This window comes from Trichomycterus rosablanca, chromosome 6 (genome assembly GCF_030014385.1).
Source record: "Trichomycterus rosablanca isolate fTriRos1 chromosome 6, fTriRos1.hap1, whole genome shotgun sequence".
NCBI classification, from domain to species: domain Eukaryota; kingdom Metazoa; phylum Chordata; class Actinopteri; order Siluriformes; family Trichomycteridae; genus Trichomycterus; species Trichomycterus rosablanca.
The window spans coordinates 25,530,234-25,552,256 of NC_085993.1; the positions used below are offsets into that span (position 1 = coordinate 25,530,234).

The window sequence follows — 22,023 nt, forward strand, 5'->3', positions numbered from 1 at the left end:
TTTGTATCCTTTTTTTCCTGCCAAGATTTATTTATTTTGTACACTTCATTACAGGAGATATTTCACATGGTGTACTTAACATTCGGGGATGCCAATAATGTTGACCACAGGGTTAATGGTAATAGGGAGGTTGTACATCCTAGCTGGGCAGTGTATCTGGGAAGTTAAGAAAGTACTTTGTGTAGTGATCATTATTTTAAGTACAGAATTGGGAATAGCAATAAGAAGTAAAAAATTGCAATGATAGAAAATGGATTTTCATTAAATAAATGTATAATAAAAATATGAATAGTAGGCAAAATATGAATAATATGAATAAAAGCAGGCCAAAAATATTAGAAGAAAACAGACAAACAGGTACAAGCTAAAATAAGAAAATGATAAAATAAGTTTTAGTTTTTAAAATATGTTTTGAAACTTTTGGAATAGAAAGCATTTGTAGGCTAAAATAAAAATGGGATTTCAGATTGTACATAGGGAAACAAACAAAATTGCTACAGAAGACACAATTAGTAAACTAGAGATAAAATTATATTGACAAACTGTAAAAGGTAAAATGCTTTACATTTTATGTTTGGCATACAATATGTGTTGGATTACAGTTGTATAGTATTTAACTGCATCTAACAGTTAATTGAAAAACATATACAGACATATATGGCCCAAGTTAGGCGGAAGTGCTGTAAGATCTACCCCAGTTGCAACTTGCAGGTTGACCAGCATCTGATAACTAGTCCAGTACTTTAACTGCTTAGCTTCCACTGCACTGTAGAAGAAGGAGACAAAAAAATCCAATTTCTTCTTGAAAAAAGAAAGGTAAGCATATTTTAAAATTTTCTTCATATATTAAAGTTTTGTTTGTGAATTAGAGCGTTTAAAACAGTGCAACAGTTTACTGACCTATCAAAAGATTTGAAATACAGTGGTATATTAAACTCAGTCAATTGGTTCTGGAAGAGGCGTTGAGTTTAAAAGGTGTTAAGTTTCAAGGTATTTTTTCCCATTAGGATGTATGGGAAATCTGTTCATGCGTCCCATGATCCTGTGGAAATGCATTTATTTTAGACTAATGTAGAATAATGGGGTTGTTTTTAACACATACACTGAACATAACAACAATATAATATAAGCAACACTGAAATACAATTGAAAACAATTAAAAATCGGGATTCTTCCGGAAGATGGCGAGAGTGGCGGCGTAGTTCAGTTGCTCCTCCGACATTTTTTTTATTTCTTTTCATTTTGCCCTATTTAAAGTTGATTATTAAAGTAGATTTTAAATTAAAATAGCGGTAAATAGTGGGGCGACAATGACCAGAGAGAGAACCAGAAATAAAGGGGCCACGGAGATGTCTGAAAGCGAACCGAAAGATGCGGCCGACATGGCAGCACAGGAACAGCATGGTGGCCAACAACAACTAGATGAGCCAGAAAACAGTGAAGTAAATTTAAAAACGGTCCTGAAAGAGATTCAAAGCTTTAGGAAGGAAAACAACCACCAACTGGGTGACATTAAAGCGGAGTTAAACAAAACAAATCAGAGAATTGGTAAAGCGGAGGAACGTATCGAAACTTTAGAAACACGAGTACAAAACATGGAGGATGTGTTGCGCCGAATGATAAAAATACAATCTCAACAGGAAAGAAAGCTGATGGATCAGGAAGGACGATCAAGAAGGGAGAATATAAGAATCTATAACATTCCTGAGAACACCGAGGCAGGTAATGTCTGTACTTTTGTGGAACAACTTATACACGATAGACTCGGCATTCCCATCGCTGAATTGAAGATTGAACGTGCACACAGAGCGCTTGTGTCGCAGCCGGTGAGGCACGACAAGCCGAGATCTATCATAGTGAGATTCGCTACGTTTAGAATGAAGCAAGAGGTCATTCGAAAAGCTTGGTTGAAAAAAGAAATTCATGTAAATGGACAGAGAATTTACTTTGATCACGATTACCCCCCGGAGGTGATGAAAAAAAGACAGGAATACTCAGAGGTGAAGCGGGTCTTAAAGGACAGGAAAATAAAGTTTCAGACCCCCTATCCCGCACGGCTACGGGTGTTCTATGAAGATGGGACACGGTCATACAACACAATTGAAGAAGCCGAGAGGGGTATGGAGGCGAAAGGTTTTCAGGTCAAAAAGAGTACCGCTGTAGAAAGCCCAGCGGAGCAATTACAGCGATATGCCTGGGAGATGATTGGACAAACGGAAAAGCAAGGAGAAAAACGACCAACGAAAACTGTGGGTTTTAAAGAGAGGCTACGTAACTACAGGAGACTGGCAACTCCGAATGATTATTTATCCTCAACTTGACTTATGAATTATTAAAGACAGGGATATTTTCTGTTCTGCATGGAAGTGCAGGTTAATATATATGCTGTGGTTTCTGAACTCGGGTTTGACCCATTTCTTTTCTCAGGACAGAGTGGTGAATATTATACTAACTGAGTTTCTCTCTCTGGGTTTTTTTTTTTTCTTTTTCTTTTTTCTTTCTTTCTTATACAACAATAAGAGTTAAAGAATGTCGGAATGTAACGCTATAAATGCTATGTTGTGATGGAGGGCCCTTTGGAAAAGGTTTTCCCTCCACAACTATGGACCATCAGTAGTTCGCCTAAGGGTCATTTTGCAAAGACCCCTTCATTGGAAGAAAGATATGTAAGAGATTTTGTTAATGTTTATAGTTACCACAAGGTCAGTTACTTTTTTCACAGGGAATATACTTGCATAAAATTGATTTATTTTTTAAGCCATGATGACAAACTTAAACAATTACAATGGGTCGTGGAGATATAAAAGTCGTCTCCTTTAATGTCAATGGTTTAGTAAATCCAGTCAAACGAGCTAAAATATTATCTAAGATGAAAAAAGAAAATGCCCAAATTGTATATTTACAAGAAACACATCTATCTGATAGTGAGCATAAAAAGTTAAGTAGAATGGGATTTAATCAGGTTTATTTCTCTTCATATCATTCAGGACATAGACGAGGAGTAGCAATCCTGATTTCTCATAAGATTGTTTTTGAAAAAATACACACATGCGAAGATAAAGAAGGAAGGTTCGTTCTAATAAGGGGAAAGATAAATGATACTTTGGTTACTCTGCTTAATATATATGCCCCCCTGGGGAGTGAGATTAGTTTTTTCCAAACTATATTTGATATTATTTTGTCAGAAACACAGGAAGTACTGATATGTGGGGGAGATCTTAATGTACATCTACAACCTAAAATCGACTTATCAAATAAGAAAACACCCCACCCAAAATCCCTTGTTCAGAAAATTAATCTACTTATGAAGGACATTGGGCTCATTGATGTATGGAGAGATCTTTTCCCCAACACCAAGGACTATACGTATTTTTCAGCGCGACATTCAGTATATACTAGGATAGATTATTTTATAATGTTTAGCAAAGACAGAACAAGGGTGAATGCCTGTGATATAGGCGTAGCTGATCTTAGTGACCACTCTCCAATCTATTTAACAGTGGATTTGGGATGTAAACCTAAAAATACAACATGGACATTTAATTCAGGCTTACTTAATGATCCGTCTTTTGTAACACGAATTAAGGAGGAAATTCAATGGTATTTGAAAGACAATGATAATGGGGAGGTGCCTCCTCATGTGGTCTGGGATGCCGCTAAAGCAGTTTTAAGAGGCAAAATAATTTATTTGGCCTCATTTAAGAAGAGAATGAGAACACAAAAATTAAATGAACTACAAAAGGAGTTAAAACAACTAGAGAAAAAGCATAAAAACAATCAAAGCCAGGTTATTTTAGAACAAAGTAGAAAAATACGAAATGAAATTAATATGATATATACCCAGGAAATTCAGAAAAAGATGATGTTTACTAAACAGAGATATTATGAAAGTGGTCCCAAATCACTGAAGTTATTACCTAGACCAGGGGTCGGCAACCTTTTTTGTACACTGTGCCAATAAAAAAAATTTAATTGAAAATGAAGTACTCAGTGTGCCATGGAATACATTAGTCATATAACACAAACAGTTGATGTGTATGTGACATAAACCAATTAATCAGCTAATTAAACTTACATGTCAGTGTGATCCTTGTCCCTGACTTTCTCTGCAAAGATGATCTATCTGTGGTGTATATGAGGTGACTTTGAGCTGAACACAGTTCTCAGAGTGGTCTGCAGTAAGCCTGCTTCGTGAGGGGCTGAGGATGGAATTCATGTGTGAGAAGATCTGCTCACACAGATATGTTGACCCAAAGACTGACAGCATCGCCAATGCAACCTTCTTCAAACAGTCATATTTTTCTGGCAGTGATGTCCAACACATGAACAGGGACTGTGCATTTTCTTTAGATGTTTCAAGTGAAGTCCGCAGTTCACAGAACTTCATTGTCCACAGAGATGAGCTCTGAAAGTCAATCAGCTGCATTTCAAAAGCATCAATGCCTATCCATTGGAAAATTGACAAGTCCATGTCTTTCACACTAAGTTTGTCCGGATGAATGAGAAAGGAAAACATTGGTCCATGTGTCTGGAAATCTTGGAATCTCCTGGCAAATTCCAACTCAAGTTCTTTCATGTACATGGAAATGTTGGCTGTTCTGACTGAATTTCGAGTGGAGATTTCTCTCAAGTGTTTGAAATAGCGAAATGTCCCCTTTTCTATATCTTCTGCAAAAACTTTAAGCTTGGATGTGAATGACTTCCATGTCTCAAACAGCCCCATGACTGTTTGTCCAGCTCCCTGCATGCAAACATTGAGTTCATTCAAGTGTGATGTAATATCAGTCAGAAACATAAGTTTCTCAAGCCATCTGACATCTTCCAGCTCTGGGTAATTCTGGTCCTTGTCAACAAGAAATGCTTTGATTGCATCAATGCAGTTCACAAAACTCTCAAGCACTTTTCCACTACTCAGCCACCGGACACTGGAGTGAAGCGGGATGTCTTTGTATGCACAATCCATTTCATCAAGCAGTGCTTGGAACTGCCTGTGAGTTAAGGCAGAGCGAGCTCGCAGAAAATTCACGATTTTCACAACCGTTGCCATCACTGTGTTAAGATCAGAATTCGACATCTTTGCACACAGATTTTCCTGGTGTATTATGCAGTGAAATTTAAGAACAGGGTGCCCAATTTTGTCTTCAATTATTTTGACGAATCCTTTTTGCTTTCCCACCATTGCGGGGGCGCCATCAGTGGTGATTGCAACGATTTTTTGAATATCAACGGCAATCCTTTCAAAATATTCAACAAAGGTTTTAGCCAAGTCCTCACCTTTTGTGGTGCCGTACATGGGTTTTAAACAGCATAACTCCTCTCGTACTCCAACAGTCACAGAATCTGGCCACAACTGCCAAACGAGGCAAATCATTAATATCCACGCTTTCATCAAGCGCAACGCTAAACACAGCGCAGTCCTTCAGTCCGGTCACCTGCTGCTCCCTGATATTACCCGCCATATCTGTGATACGACGCTCAACTGTTCTTGCTGAAACAGGCACGTCTTTAATCCTAGCAATGATAGTGTTTTTGTTCGTCAAACCGTCAAACAAATCACTTGCTGCACAAAAGGCTTCTTTAATGTATTCTCCATCAGTAAATGGCTTTCCACGTTTAGCAATGCACTGAGCTATCTTGTAACTTGCAAGTGTGGCATAACTTTTACGATGGCTTAAATTTTGAAGAACACTCGTCTGTTTATAGTACCTTGAAATTGCTCGTTTGATTGATTCGTTTTTTTCAGCATCATCCCTAAATGAGCTTTGGTGCTTTGTCTCAAAATGACGGCGCACACTTGATGTGCGACTAACGACGCTTTCACAGCATATGGCACATACAGCCCGGTCTTTTTGTTGAATAAATCCATACAAATCTGTCCAGTCTTGTTGAAATGAACGAACATCCACTTTTGCGCGTTTTGCAGCCATATTATACTAAAGTTCGCATTGAAAGCCGACTCACTCCGACACCTTGATTACCTTAAACAAGCATAAATCATTCCACCTTAATTGGCCATAGGAGGAGGTGGCGAATGGAGTTAAGGTGGAGTAATTTATGCTTGTTAAGGTTAATCAAGAGGTAGGGAACGAGGCATAAAGTGTAGGGACGGATCCAACTAATAACTCGCAGCCCTGCACATAAAATACACTTTTTATGTGCAGGGCTGCGAGCGTGCCAGGCAAACGTGTATCGCGTGCCAGCTTTGGCACGCGTGCCTTAGGTTGCCGACCCCTGATCTAGACAATTAAGAAAGCAACAAACCAATAGTTCGATTCATAAGATCAGGGATCCTGAAAATAATGTTACACAAAATAAACAAGAAAATATTCAAAAAGCATTAGAAAAATTTTACTACAAATTATACTCCAGGCAGGAGGGAATCAGACATTGATACATTCTTGGATGCAGTGGACTTGCCTGCCTTGACTGAAGGCCAAAACAATGCAATGATTTCGGAAATAACTATGGAAGAGATTAAGATTGCTATTGGTAGGTTGAAGGGAAATAAGTCTCCAGGCACTGATGGATTCTCAAGAGTTTTATAAAGTTTTTCAAAAGGAATTGACCCCTATTTTGCTATCCACTTTTAATTGGACACTAAACAAGGCTGAGACCCCCCCCCTCCTGGAGAGAAGCTATAATATCAGTCATACCGAAGGAGGGTAAGGATAGATTGGAGTGTGGATCGTATAGACCTACAGGGGTTGGACAAAATAACTGAAACACCTGGTTTTAGACCACAATCATTTATTAGTATGGTGTAGGGCCTCCTTTTGCGGCCAATACAGCGTCAATTCGTCTTGGAAATGACATATACAAGTCCTGCACAGTGGTCAGAGGGATTATAAGCCATTCTTCTTGCAGGATAGTGGCCAGGTCACTACGTGATGCTGGTGGAGGAAAACGTTTCCTGACTCGCTTCTCCAAAACACCCCAAAGTGGCTCAATAATATTTAGATCTGGTGACTGTGCAGGCCATGGGAGATGTTCAACTTCACTTTCATGTTCATCAAACCAATCTTTCACCAGTCTTGCTGTGTGTATTGGTGCATTGTCATCCTGATACACGGCACCGCCATTGGATGCACATGGTCCTCCAGAATGGTTCGGTAGTCCTTGGCAGTGGCGTGCCCATCTAGCACAAGTATTGGGCCAAGGGAATGCCATGATATGGCAGCCCAAGCCATCACTGATCCACCCCCATGCTTCACTCTGGGCATGCAACAGTCTGGGTGGTACGCTTCTTTGGGGCTTCTCCACACCGTAACTCTCTCGGATGTGGGGAAAACAGTAAAGGTGGACTCATCAGAGAACAATACATGTTTCACATTGTCCACAGCCCAAGATTTGCGCTACTTGCACCATTGAAACCGACGTTTGGCATTGGCACGAGTGACCAAAGGTTTGGCTATAGCAGCCCGGCCGTGTATATTGACCCTGTGGAGCTCCCGACAGACAGTTCTGGTGGAAACAGGAGAGTTGAGGTGCACATTTAATTCTGCCGTGATTTGGGCAGCCGTGGTTTTATGTTTTTTGGATACAATCCGGGTTAGCACCCGAACATCCCTTTCAGACAGCTTCCTCTTGCGTCCACAGTTAATCCTGTTGGATGTGGTTTGTCCTTCTTGGTGGTATGCTGACATTACCCTGCATACCGTGGCTCTTGATACATCACAAAGACTTGCTGTCTTGGTCACAGATGCGCCAGCAAGACGTGCACCAACAATTTGTCCTCTTTTGAACTCTGGTATGTCACCCATAATGTTGTGTGCATTGCAATATTTTGAGCAAAACTGTGCTCTTACCCTGCTAATTGAACCTTCACACTCTGCTCTTACTGGTGCAATGTGCAATTAATGAAGATTGGCCACCAGACTGGTCCAATTTAGCCATGAAACCTCCCACACTAAAATGATAGGTGTTTCAGTTATTTTGTCCAACCCCTGTATATCAGTATTGAATGTGGATTACCGCCTTTATACATCAATAATGGCTAGAAGATTGGATAAATTCCTACCGAATCTAATTCATAATGATCAAACAGGATTTATACTTCAACGACAAACACAGGACAATATCCGGCGTACATTACATATTATGCATAATATTCAGCAGAACAAAGTAAAGGCAATTATTCTAAGTTTAGATGCTGAAAAGGCATTTGATTGTGTGAGATGGACCTATTTATATAAGGTTTTGGAAAAATTTAATTTTCATGAAACGATAATTAAAAGTATACAGGCGCTTTATTATAATCCAACAGCAAGGATTAAAATTAATGGACATTTAACAGAATCTTTTACTTTGGAGAGGGGTACTAGACAAGGTTGTGCCTGGTCTCCTTTACTATTTGCACTGTATTTGGAGCCTCTAGTCCAAAGTATTAGACAAAATAAAAATATACAAGGTATTACTATAAACCAAGTGGAACACAAGATTGCTTGTTATGCAGATGATGTTTTGGTTTATTTGACTAACCCCACTAACTGTTTACCTGAACTTATGAATCAGTTTCAGGAGTTTGGGCCCTTATCTGGGTATAAGATAAATATAAGTAAAACAGAAATCCTTGCATATAATTATAAACCAACCACATATATTACCGATAAGTATCCCTTAAAATGGAATACAAAATCAATTAAATATTTGGGGGTTAATTTGACGAAGACAATTTCCAAACTCTGGGAAAAGAATTATGGACCATTTCAGACAAAGATTCGGGAGGATTTAAAAAGGTGGAGTCTCATCCCTTTTTTTGGTCTCGGCTCAAGAATGAACTCAATCAAAATGAATGTATTACCAAGATTTCTGTACTTGTTCCAAACCCTTCCGATTGAAATTGACAATTTGAAATTGAAATTTTTCACGGAATGGGATAGAATGCTTTCACGATTTATTTGGCAGGGGAAAAAGCCTAGAGTACGTTTTAAAACATTACAGCTATTAAAGGAGGAGGGGGGTTGGGCTCTACCATCACTGAGAAATAATTATCAAGCAGCACAAATTCGAGCAATAGTGTGCTGGTGAAATCCAAATCATCAGGCACAGTGGAAATCAATAGAGAACTTTACGGTACATGATACTCCTTTACAAGCAATAATGACAGATAAAGAGATACAAAAATATATAGATGAAATCAATAACCCATGGGTAAAATCCACACTGAAAGTGTGGAAAAACGTTATTAGAGAATATAATTTGAGCATATGATTCGGAATTTCCACCAAATAGATTGGATAATACAGGGGTTGGACAAAATAACTGAAACACCTGGTTTTAGACCACAATAATTTATTAGTATGGTGTAGGGCCTCCTTTTGCGGCCAATACAGCGTCAATTCGTCTTGGAAATGACATATACAAGTCCTGCACAGTGGTCAGAGGGATTTTAAGCCATTCTTCTTGCAGGATAGTGGCCAGGTCACTACGTGATGCTGGTGGAGGAAAACGTTTCCTGACTCGCTTCTCCAAAACACCCCAAAGTGGCTCAATAATATTTAGATCTGGTGACTGTGCAGGCCATGGGAGATGTTCAACTTCACTTTCATGTTCATCAAACCAATCTTTCACCAGTCTTGCTGTGTGTATTGGTGCATTGTCATCCTGATACACGGCACCGCCATTGGATGCACATGGTCCTCCAGAATGGTTCGGTAGTCCTTGGCAGTGACGCGCCCATCTAGCACAAGTATTGGGCCAAGGGAATGCCATGATATGGCAGCCCAAACCATCACTGATCCACCCCCATGCTTCACTCTGGGCATGCAACAGTCTGGGTGGTACGCTTCTTTGGGGCTTCTCCACACCGTAACTCTCCCGGATGTGGGGAAAACAGTAAAGGTGGACTCATCAGAGAACAATACATGTTTCACATTGTCCACAGCCCAAGATTTGCGCTCCTTGCACCATTGAAACCGACGTTTGGCATTGGCACGAGTGACCAAAGGTTTGGCTATAGCAGCCCGGCCGTGTATATTGACCCTGTGGAGCTCCCGACGGACAGTTCTGGTGGAAACAGGAGAGTTGAGGTGCACATTTAATTCTGCCGTGATTTGGGCAGCCGTGGTTTTATGTTTTTTGGATACAATCCCTTTTTTGGAACATCCCTTTCAGACAGCTTCCTCTTGCGTCCACAGTTAATCCTGTTGGATGTGGTTTGTCCTTCTTGGTGGTATGCTGACATTACCCTGGATACCGTGGCTCTTGATACATCACAAAGACTTGCTGTCTTGGTCACAGATGCGCCAGCAAGACGTGCACCAACAATTTGTCCTCTTTTGAACTCTGGTATGTCACCCATAATGTTGTGTGCATTGCAATATTTTGAGCAAAACTGTGCTCTTACCCTGCTAATTGAACCTTCACACTCTGCTCTTACTGGTGCAATGTGCAATTAATGAAGATTGGCCACCAGACTGGTCCAATTTAGCCATGAAACCTCCCACACTAAAATGACAGGTGTTTCAGTTATTTTGTCCAACCCCTGTAGATTTAGAACTTGGGTGACGAAAGGAATAACAGCTATGTGTACTATAGTTGAGGGAGGAGAAATCATGAGCTTCCAAAAACTAAAAGAACATTTCCAATTAGAGAACCAGGATTTTTACAGGTATCTTCAAATAAGAAATTATTTTGATCAGAAAGTGAAGAAGGGATGTAGGATTAAACATAATGGTATAGTAGAACTACTAATTAAAGCATATGCATCTAAAGATGAAACTTGTTATAGAACAATCTCTAAGATTTATAAAGCCCTTTTAAGCATGAATATACATTCAACAGATTATGTCATGCAAAAATGGGAAAAGGAAGGAGTAATGATAATTACAGAAGAGGAATGGACAAGTATATGGAGATTTCAATGGAAAAGTACCAGATCTTTGAAATGGAAGGAATTTTGCTGGAAAAATATTATTGGGTATTTTATTACACCCCAGCAGACAGCTCACATGAATGCTACTGCCCCAGTGTGTTGGAGGAAATGTGGATGCCAAGAAGCAAATCATTATCACATTTTTTGGGAATGTCCAAATATTAGAAAGTTTTGGGAAGACATAAGGGAAGCACTGCAGCATATATTTAGAAAAGTTGTGCCCATGTGTAGTAAGGTATTATATTTGGGATGTATCTACCCTGTTATGGGACAAATAGATGAATATTTAATGGCAGTGCTTTTAGCAGCCAGTAAAAAGGCATTGACCAGGAAATGGTTACAATTAGAAGGACCAACTATAGATGATTGGATTGAACTAACTAAAGAAATATATGCAATGGAGAGGATAACTTTTTCAATAAATATTAAAATGGATGTATTTAAAAATCATTGGAATGGATGGATGCAGTATTTAGCAGAGATGAGGCCAGATGTAATGGAAACAATGTGTTTAGACAATGACAGTTGAATGGATTATAGTTTGTGGCTCACAATGGACTTTAAAGGCATAACAGTTTATTTTAGACTCTACTTATTTATTTTAGTCTGTATTCATTTATCTATTTTTTTTGTGTGTGTGTATTATTATTGAGAATGCAAGATATTCCCTGAATGTACAGTTATGTGTTCATTTAAAAAAAATAAAATGAAAAAGCTAAAGGCATTGTTAGAAAATGTTAAGAAAATCTTTGATGTGTCTTGCTTGTAATGTCTTTAAAAAAAAATATATATTTTTTTTTTAAACAAAGAAAACAACTAAAAATCAATAAACAAATACAATAAAACCTCCACTTTACCTCTACTTTATTGTTTCCTCATGCTTCGTGGAGATGCTTGATTTTGGAATACCGTAACCCACACAGACACGGGAAGAACATGCAAACTCCACTAGGGCTGGGCGATTTTCACGATTAATTCGGTTAATTCGAATGAACGTTTTCACCCGATGTTAGAAATGTGACAATCGCGATTGTTTACATACTTTATATTTTAATTAAAATACTAACATGTCACGAGGCAGAAACTGAGCAGACGCTCGCGGAATATACAGTCATGTGAAAAAGTTAGGACACCCCATGAAAACCTTTGTCTTTTTTAACATATTTAAACATATGGACATTGAGCTTCATTTGAACAATACTGAGAGATTGAGCTTACATAACTAAACAACAAAAATGTTAAAAATTACTTTTAAACACAAGTTGTAAAATGTAATGAACAAAAATGGAAATATATTGTGAGGAAAAAGTTAGGACACCCCCACATTTATTACTACTTAAAATGTCTAAAATTAGAATCCGGTGCACCACATCAGCTGCAATGATTAGACCATCATTAGAGGACATTGGAGTTTTATTTAAACCTCAGACATTAGTTTGGTTTGCTCTTGATTGTTGAAGTGAGTGTTATCACCATGGTGAGATCTAAAGAGCTCTCTGAGGTCTTCAGAAAGAAGGTTGTAGATGCATATGAGTCTGGGAAAGGGTTTAAGAAGATCTCAAAACAATTAGAAATCAGCCATTCCACTGTCCAGAAAATAATTTACAAGTGGAGAACATTTAAAACAACTGCCAACATGGTCAGGTCAGGCTGTCCTAGCAAGTTCAGCCCAAGAGCAGATGGCAAGACTCATAAAGAAGTCTCCAATAATCCTACAATGTCATCACAGGACCTACAGGTAGCTCTTGCCACAGTTGATAGCAAGGTACATGCATCTACCACCAGAAAGAGACTGCACAAGTTTGATTTTCATGGGAGTTGTGCAAGGAGGAAACCCTTGCTGTCAAAAAAAACACCAGGGCAAGACTAAAGTTTGCCAGAGAACACCTAGACAAAGACCAGGACTTCTGGAACAATGTGCTTTGGACAGATGAATCCAAAGCTAAATTGTTTGGGCACAATAACAGAAGACATATTTGGTGCAAACCAAACACAGCATTTGAGCACAAGAACCTCAAACCAACTGTGAAGCATGGAGGTGGAAATGTCATGGTTTGGGGCTGCTTTGCAGCAGCAGAGCCTGGCAAGCTCTCCGTTATAGAATCCACGATGAATTCTTCACTGTATCAGAGGGTGCTTGAGGAAAATGTAAGACCATCTTTCCAAAAACTGAAGCTGGAGCGGAGGTGGACCATGCAACATGCCAACGACCCCAAACATTTCAGTAAATCCACCAAGGAATAAATCCTATTGAGATGCTGTGCGGTGATTTGAAAGGGGCTGTGCATGCAAGAAACCCCGCAAACCTCACACAGCTGAAAGAATTCTGCATGTAGGAGTGGGAAAAACTTTCTCTCAGTCGGTCAGAGACTGGAAGATGGTTATAGGAAACGTCTAATTTAGGTTATTTCAGCCAAGGGGAAATACCAGCTATTAGGGCATAGGGTGTCCTTTTTCCTCACAATAAATTTCCATTTTTGTTCATTACATTTTACAACTTGAGTTTAAAAGTATTTTTTTCAGTTTTATTTATTTGATGATATAAGCTCCATTTCTCAGTAGTCCAAATGAAGCTCAAATGTTCATATGTTTAAATATGTTCAAAAACACAAAGGTTCTCAAGGGGTGTCCTAACTTTTTCACATGACTGTATATCAAGGAAAGTTTAATATCAAAAAGGCAAAAAGAGTGTACAAAATCAGCGAAAACTAAAACAGTAAACGGAAGACAACAAGTGTCATACACGGTAACGGTTAGATTCAGTAATAAGGAGCGCAAACACGATCGGCAAAACGAGACACACGAACAGAAGAGTTTAATTAAAATTCACTGAATCTAACACAGCTGAAATGAATCAAAACTCCGGAGCCGATGAGCCGGAGCCATGTCCCCGGTCAGGATTGGCTGACCGGGGACATGTGATAATCACGTGACAGTCCGTGGGAGTCTATATTGTTAGAAGCAGATCTTAAGACCTCCATCCACCCCCCAGTCACAAGAGGACAAAATCAAAGCTGAGCGCTTACTTGATGCCCCCCCCAGTGTAGATACTGATACAGACTCACTTCAGTGGTGGAAACAGTAAACAGGCTCGTGTTCCTTTTAAGAAAACTGTAAAGAACTGTTTGTGGTTGTGCACTTTTCTTAATGTAAGGAGGTTCTGCTGCACATTATTTAAAGTGAGTTGTTTGTGAGTTATTCTTATAAAGGATATAGCTAATTAAGATTTCTATTTTGTTTGAATTATTGTTAATTATTATTATACAGTTATTGTTATAAAGTTTGAGTTCCTTGAAAGGATAATTATAGGTGGTGCTGTTACTTTTTTTGCACTTCTGCAGTCTTTTAAATTAAAATGTTAAAAAAAATAAAAAGAAATTTGAGTCTTTTTTCAATTGCATTATACAAGAACAAAAAAATCTTAATCGAGAATCGGTAATAATTTAAAAATAATCTAGATTTTTTTTTTTTGCAAAATCGCCCAACCCTAAACTCCACACATAAAGGACCTGGACCGCCCCACCTGGGGATCGAAACCAGGACCTTTCTTTCTGTGAGGCGACAGTGCTACCCACTGAACCACCCCTTCTTTTAATAAATGAATGTTAAGTACACACCAACTGATAACTCAGGTTACATACTGCTGCTCCTCTGACTGGACTCCTGTGATACTTGTTGTCATAGTAACATGGACACTAAGTGGTACTTTACATATGCATGTCATTTTGGATCGAATTACTTGTATCATGCATGGAAACAAGGATTTTTATCAAATTGTTGCGTAAGGGTAGACATATCACTTCCAACTTCTAATCAGAGACAGTAAAATAAATAAATATTACAGGTTAGTAATAAAAAGGTGTGTTAAGTTTTTAACTTACCTTTAAACTATAAATCCCTTCCAGAAAACACATCTCCTTCTGCCTCATTACTAGCATTAAAGTCCACTGTAGAAGTTAAGGCACCTTTATCCCTACCAGACTCCAAGTTGCCTTTGGAGGTTTTTTCTTTACGCTGCTGTTGCTTTTCTTGCTTGGACATCTTACATACATGACAAAAAAGGAATAGGATTATGAATCTAGCACATAAATATGGACATACTTAAAATAATCTTTGCACCGACTACAAAGCACACTTACTTGCCTTACAACTCCTTACTTAAAAATGTTTGCAGTAATGCTAAATGTAAAGTGTGATACCTGTTTAGCATCTGTGGGCCCACAAGGAGACTCTAAACAGATGGTGACAGGTCCATCATTATGGATTTGCACTTGCATACAGGCACCAAACTGGCCATCTAAATAAAAAAAAAAGCAAAATAACAGGTTTTCAAATGGCGATTTAATTAAGTAGTTGCATGTACAACAATGGACAAACACATTCTGCCCTAAATGTCCACCCACCTATGCAATAATTAGTGAGTAGAAATTGTTAAAAGCAGGATAACGTCTTAGATGCAGTCTTATAAATTAGTGAAGGTCAGTTTGTTCTTTTTAAAATTGATTATCTTGAATTGAGTTGTGGTTTTTATTTTTAAAATTCAACATTGTAAACATTGTAACACCATATCTAAAGCATGTTTGACAAGCCATGTTGTAACAATAAAATGAAAATGAATATAGACCCATATCATCTTACAGATACAGTAGCAATCGGGAATATGCAACCCCCCACATTATAGTAAGGGTTAGTCTGTTTTACAACTGTGCCATTTTCAATCTTGTTTACCATATATTAGAAACAGTAGTAGTATCTCAAAATTAGTATCTCAAAACAATTTTTACGAGTACTCTTGGAAAATCAGTAAAAGAAGACAATAAAATTGCCATAAAGAGCACCAACCTTTCCTGCCAAATTAGTAACAATATAGCCGGGCATCAATTTTGTCTTTCTTCTAATTTACAAGTTTTTTACCCCAATATGGGCAGTTTTGTCCAATGTGGGTAGAGCAGAATCTCAAAACCAGAACTTCAGCAGGAATAGCAATGAAAAGATTACACCAAACCCCAAGCCCCTGGGCCAGAGTTGTGAACCCTGTTTGCAAAACTGCCAAAACACAGGACATTTTAGTTGGTAATCCTAAAAAAAACTATAGTATCAAACAGAAAAACTACTTTTTTATTTTTAAATATGATAGGTAGTATACAAACAGCTATAACTATTCTATAAAGAACACACTCTCTTACAATTTAGAGCAACTCATGTTTTTGGAATTTTACTCCACTGTACATAGTAAGTTAAAAATATTAAATAGAATGCATGTGTTATCTTTTTTAATTAACAAGTGTATTTTTTTATTTTATTTGAGGCTATGGCTCCCAGCAAACTGTAAATTTAGTAATGTGGCCCCTCAGAGAAAATAAGTTTGACACCCGTGTATTAAATCACTACCCTGCTCTTAGACCCATAGCCTGCGGACACAGCACACTGAAATAAAGCTGATTACATATGATTTTATGTTCTACAAACTTTGGTTACATTCATGATGGAAACGGTAGTTACTCGTTACACAAAATTTATCAGTTCACAAGTTTAATGTCAAACACAGTCATGGACAATTTTGTGTCTCCAATTCACCTAACTTGCACGTCTTTGGAATGTGGGAGGAAACCGGAGCTCCCAGAGGAAACCCACACAGACACAGGGAGAGCATGCCAACTCCACACAGAAAGGACCCAGACCGCCCCACCAGGGGATCGAACCCAGGACCTTCTTGCTGTGAGGTGACCGTGCTACCCAACGAGTCACCGCCCAAACATCATTAAGCCTTCTTATGTATCATGGTGGACATGCCGTTTTTCATTGATGCTGTATTTATTTTATGTGAACTTAGACCTCTTAATTTATTGTTTTATTTAGGATACCATAGCACAGAACAATAAAAGACAATGAATTTTGAGAAAAAAATCCAGTCCAGTATTAGAAAGCTATGTCTTAGTCACAAAACCTTAAGCATTATAACTTTTACTGAGTGTCAATCTATATCTGATTTATTACATTAAAGACTCATTCTAAAAGTGATTGAGTTCAAGTTTTGTCACAAAATTCTACAGAAAATAGCCCACACTGACAAAGTTAAAGCAGGTGCTAATGGGCTAATTTATTAAAAATTTAAATGTAAAATATCATATGTACACAAGTGTGCACACCCTTTGATATGACACCCAAAAGTGAGCTGAGGTGCATTTTGGTTTCACTGATACTGCTTGAGATATTTCTACAGTTTAATTGGAGTCCACCTGTGGTAAATTCAATTGATTGGACATGATTGGAGATTCCCAACACTTGCCTATATAAGGCCCCACAGCTGACAGTGCATACCAGAGCAAACTCCAAGCAATGGGGTCAAAGGAATTATCTTATTGCAGAAGGATACAGAAAAATTGCTGCAGCTTTACAGGTACCAAAGAGCACAGTGGCCACCATCATTCGTAAATGGAAAGAGTTTGGAACCACCAAAAATCTTCCTAGACCTGGCCGCCCGGCAAAACTGAGCAATCGGGGAAGACGGGCCTTGGCCAGGGAGGTAAGCAGGAACCCGAGGGTCACTCTGACAGAGCTCCAGCATATCCTTGTGGAGATGGGAGAACCTATCAGAAGATCCAGGCAGCACTCCAAAAATCACACCTTCATGGTAGAGTGGCCAGGCGGAAGCCACTCCTTAGTAAAAGGCACAAAATAAGGCACCTAAAGGACTCTCAAACCATAAGAAACTAAATTCTCTGGACTGATGAAACCGAAGTTGAACTTTTTGGCATGAATACTAAGCATCACATCTGGAGGAAATGCCAACCCTACAGTGCGGGTATGTTTTTCAGCAGTGGGACTGGGGCGACTAGTCCTGATAGAGGGAAAGATGAATGCAGCCAAGTACACAGAGATCCTTGAAGAAAACCTGCTCCAGAGCACTCTGGACCTCAGACTGGGGTGAAGGTTTAACTTTCAACATGACAATAACCTGAAGCACACAGCCAAGAGAACAAAGGAGTGGCTTCAGACAAAGTATGTGAATGTCTTTGAGTGGCCCAGCCAGAGCCCAGACCTGAATCCAAACATCTGTGGAACGAGCTGAAAATGGCTGTGTGCCAACGCTACCCATCCAACCTGATGGAGCTTGCAAGGATATGCCAAGAGGAATGGGCAAAAATGTCCAGAAACAAGTGTGCCAAGCTCGTAGCTTCTTTCCCAATACGCCTGTAGTTGTAGCTGTAATTGCTGCCAAAGGTGCATCAACCAAGTATTAGGCTTAGGGTGTGTACAGATAACCCCTAAATAAACCATTTTTGTCAGTACGTACAATAAATTTGCATATTTTCTAAACCCTGTTTTCACTTCATAAATATTGGTGATTGTGTGTAGATGTTTGAGGCAAAAAAATAACAGTCTATTATAGAATGAGTAGCCTAATAAAACATGGAGAAGGTGAAAGGGGTGTGCAGACTTTCCAGCTTGACTGTACAGTTAGGAGAAGTCACCAATGAATATTTAGAAAACTGGCACAGTTTGCTCATATGAGAAGGATTCAAATATATAATGTAGAGCTAGGAAAAGCTCCCGATTAAAGGTCAAGAAATCAAATGCAGAATTTCATTTTATGTTAATTAACCACTTTATCCTGGTCAGGGCGCAGCAGGCCTTGTTCCACTGGGGAACACTGGGCACAACACAGGAACTACCTGGTCATAAGGCCAATCCATCGCAGGCTCAGGCATAGCCAATCATATCGGAGTAGGTGTCCAGCCAGCCAATAGGTGAAAAACATAGTTTGTTCTATTAAATGTGAATATGAAATAGAAAAAATGGTGGACACCAAAAGCATCATTATTTTTAACTTTGTTTAAATACAACCAAGTGTTTTATGACAAAGGTGTCTTGGGGAGTTATTACCAATAACTTTGTGTAAGTGTTTTAAGAAAGTTTAGATTAGCCTTACCTTTAATAAGCTCTGGTTTGTATGTGGTCCTCATCTGTTCTAGAATGTTGTTGTAAAAGGCTTGGGCAAAATCAGCAGACATGGCCAAATGAAAATCAGGCTTGTTGCCTTTAAGAACACACTGCAGTGTAAACTGACTCACACACAGCACCTCTAGCTCCTTTTCCATTACACTTTTGCTCCAGGCACGGCCATTGTCATCCTCAAATAAACGAAGGTTTAGGATCTTGCGCATTCTAGTAAACACACACACATAAATATATCTTGTGAAATGTTATTACAAATTTCTAATAAATTTGTATAACTATAGCAGAACAATAATATGATTAATTTGTTTGTTAAAAAACTTGGCAGATTCTTACCATGATTTAAATACAACCTGTCCTTTTTTCTGTCACACATACACACACAGTGTTATCACATCACATAACTACGCCATCATCCCTTCGCGATGGTTAGCTATGCATAGCTTCCTCCAATGCTCGTGTCACTTGAAGCAGACTAGGCCCTAATAATGCAACCCACGTTGTAATGATGTCAGTCAAGCTTATTCTCGATCCCTGCAACTTTTATGTTTTTATCAAGTCCTGTCGTAACACTGAATTCAATGCTGACATGTGGATGCCTAATCACATGCTTAAGAAAACTTAACTTGCAGGACGTGGTTAATTCATTTTGTGTTATGACCATCTTGCAAACTTGCTCACTGCTCATCCTCTTCCACCAAAACAATGCTTTGGAAATTGTTAAATAAGCTTTTATGTTTAAAACATATCAACCCAAGAAGTGAGTTGCTTGGACTCAGTCATGTACACTGCTCATTTAAGCACAAATTTTGTAATGGATATTAGTTTAGATATTTTAAAAAAAAACTTTTTTAGCTGTAAAATGTGTCTACAATCTGTTGTGCATGTGCAATCCTAAGTCACCGATTGCAGTATTTAACGACTATAGATGGTTGTTTGTTAACAATTATGCACAATTTGTACAATTTCCAAAGCTATTTTTATGATATTACCTTTTAAATAAATTGTCCGAATAATCGACAATCATTTATAAAACTGTTAATATTACCCAGTTCTATTTACAACACATGGAGGTACTTACATGTAGTCAGCATCATTCTGCGTGTCCTCGGCTGAAATCCCAAGTAAAACACAAAGGCCTCTGCCAATAGAACTGATCTGTTCTTTGCCAACTGTTATGAAAATACACAAGCAAAAAACATGGCAATGTTCACTGACCCTTATTTACAGTAACTCTAGAAAGACAATGGTATAGACAAAAAAATTTTTACTTATATTTTTTTAACCAAATGTAACCGCATCTGACATTGGTTATTTAGCACCACATATATACCTAAAATTTTTACCATTTGTTGTTAATGACATTAAGGTAATGCCACATAATGAAATGGCTATCCAGCAATAATGGATACTGTAGCTTTAAAGATGTAGTTCCTTAAACAAATGTTCAGAAGTAAACCTGGCAAAATTACTTCAGAGATAGAGATTGTTGGTAAACAATTTTTAAATCTAGTCTTGGCAGGATTCATACTTGTCCTACTGAAAGGAAAACCACTGTCTATATTTGGCTCCATCAAGCGTTATATTGGCCTCGTGGTCGCTTTTCCTTCTCTAGATTAAATTGGTTCATTTTCTTTTAAACGTCAACTTGCTATTTGTCAAAGCTCTTTTATTAATACATGACGTTAATGAACATGTGGTTGCTGTGCCATTCCTGATAGTTTTGTTAGTCCACTATAGTTTAGTAGTCTTGACCTATATTCGTTGTTTTTGTAACTCGATTGCGAATAACAAACAGATATAACAGGTTTAAACATCGTAATTTCAGATTACGTATAACTCCAGTATAAGTATTACCTGTTACGCTGGCTTTGGAGACTCTTTGAATAATTGCTTTCATTGCTTGTCTACACAGTAAATCTTATTTTAACCCTCGTTTGCAATTTATTCGCCGTGTGCATGCCAGCTAATTGATGCAATGTCGCCGTCACCTGGACTGGAGTTCAAAGCAGTACAACTCATTGTGCCCAGTTAGCCGCAACGGTGAGTCCAGGCACTGATGTTAGACAAGGCTTGAATCACGACAAACATTCAATTATTGGTAGCCTAGAGGGAAGCCTAGTTGGGCTATCAACTGAAGGGTTAAGAGTTTAAATCCCAGCTCTGCCATTATTTATTATAACTGCTATGTAGTTACATTTTAAATGCAATTTTCTTTGTCTGTCATCTATATCAAAAGCTTCTGAAATATAATTGTTGTGTTCAATGCATTGTTTCTGCCAACCATTAAGTGCATTTTTGAGTATTGGATTGCTGCCTTCTTTTTTACTGTTTTTGAAAACTGTGTGACATAGAATGTGTTGATGTCCAAATGGTTGACTAGATAAGACATTTCCATTATTATTATTACTTTAGGCATCCTTCACTACCCAGTCAAATTAATAGTGGCAACAAAGGTAACTATTTTGTTTGCTATGTGTAGACTGCAATATGGTGAGATGTCTGCTGTGTCTTTCCATTTCCTATGTTATTTCTTCAGTGTCCAGAAGAGCCTGCACTACCGTTCAACATGTGATTGTGCATGTTTGATAATTACTAGCCATTTGGCAGTTACCTGCTGTGGCTACTACCTGTACCCATACATGCTTTGGGGGATGACTGGCCTGACATACTTCTTCATTGTTTGAGCTTTTTGAAAACTTTTAGAGTCAAAAATTGTAATAGACTTTGACTTAAACCAAATTTGACTCATTAAAAAGGCAATTACAACCGCTAACCAGACTGAAAGTGCCACAAAGCATGCTATGCTAATGGGACATGCTCAAGTTAAAGCAGTTCGAGATTAAACAATCTTTGTGAAGTCAGTCACGTCATCACAGAACTGGTCAGCAGTCCCACACTTTACCCACTGCTGTAGAAAAGCTGGTTCATTTAGAAAATAAAATAAATGAATCTGCGATTTGTTAGTTTTCTTGAATCTTTATTTAACAAACAAAAATAAAAAGATCTTCAATGTTTTCATTATTCACTTTTATTGTAGATTGTAAATATAAACATATTTAGAATTTGATGCCTTCAACACTCTCAAAAAAGTAATGACGGGCATGTTTAGCACTGTGTTCTATTATCTTTTCTATTAACAAGACCTTTTAATGGTTTGGAAACTAAGGATCCAAATTGTTTTGCAGGTA

The 22,023-nt window shown here is 38.3% G+C and overlaps 1 protein-coding gene across 1 annotated transcript; it reads right to left on the bottom strand.

Annotated features, from left to right (window-relative positions):
* Positions 1-513: 513 nt before the first annotated feature.
* Positions 514-20,775, bottom strand: dtd1 (D-aminoacyl-tRNA deacylase 1). Its single transcript, XM_062996773.1, has 6 exons — positions 20,690-20,775; positions 19,914-20,004; positions 18,807-19,042; positions 15,073-15,170; positions 14,755-14,914; positions 514-766 (listed from the first exon to the last, which is right to left on the bottom strand). Exons 1-5 carry the CDS (start codon positions 20,730-20,732, stop codon positions 14,762-14,764), a joined length of 621 nt encoding a protein of 206 aa, XP_062852843.1. The 5' UTR covers positions 20,733-20,775; the 3' UTR covers positions 514-766; positions 14,755-14,761.
* Between the last annotated feature and the right edge of the window lie 1,248 nt (positions 20,776-22,023).

Excerpts from the sequence above, each read along its gene's own strand:
- dtd1 (XM_062996773.1), bottom strand. The coding sequence starts at position 20,732 with ATGAAAGCAATTATTCAAAGAGTCTCCAAAGCCAGCGTAACAG. Across the intron at positions 20,005-20,689 it reads CTCCAAAGCCAGCGTAACAG|TTGGCAAAGAACAGATCAGT; the intron begins GTAATACTTATA and ends TTTTCATAACAG. Across the intron at positions 15,171-18,806 it reads CAAACCAGAGCTTATTAAAG|ATGGCCAGTTTGGTGCCTGT; the intron begins GTAAGGCTAATC and ends TTTTTTATTTAG.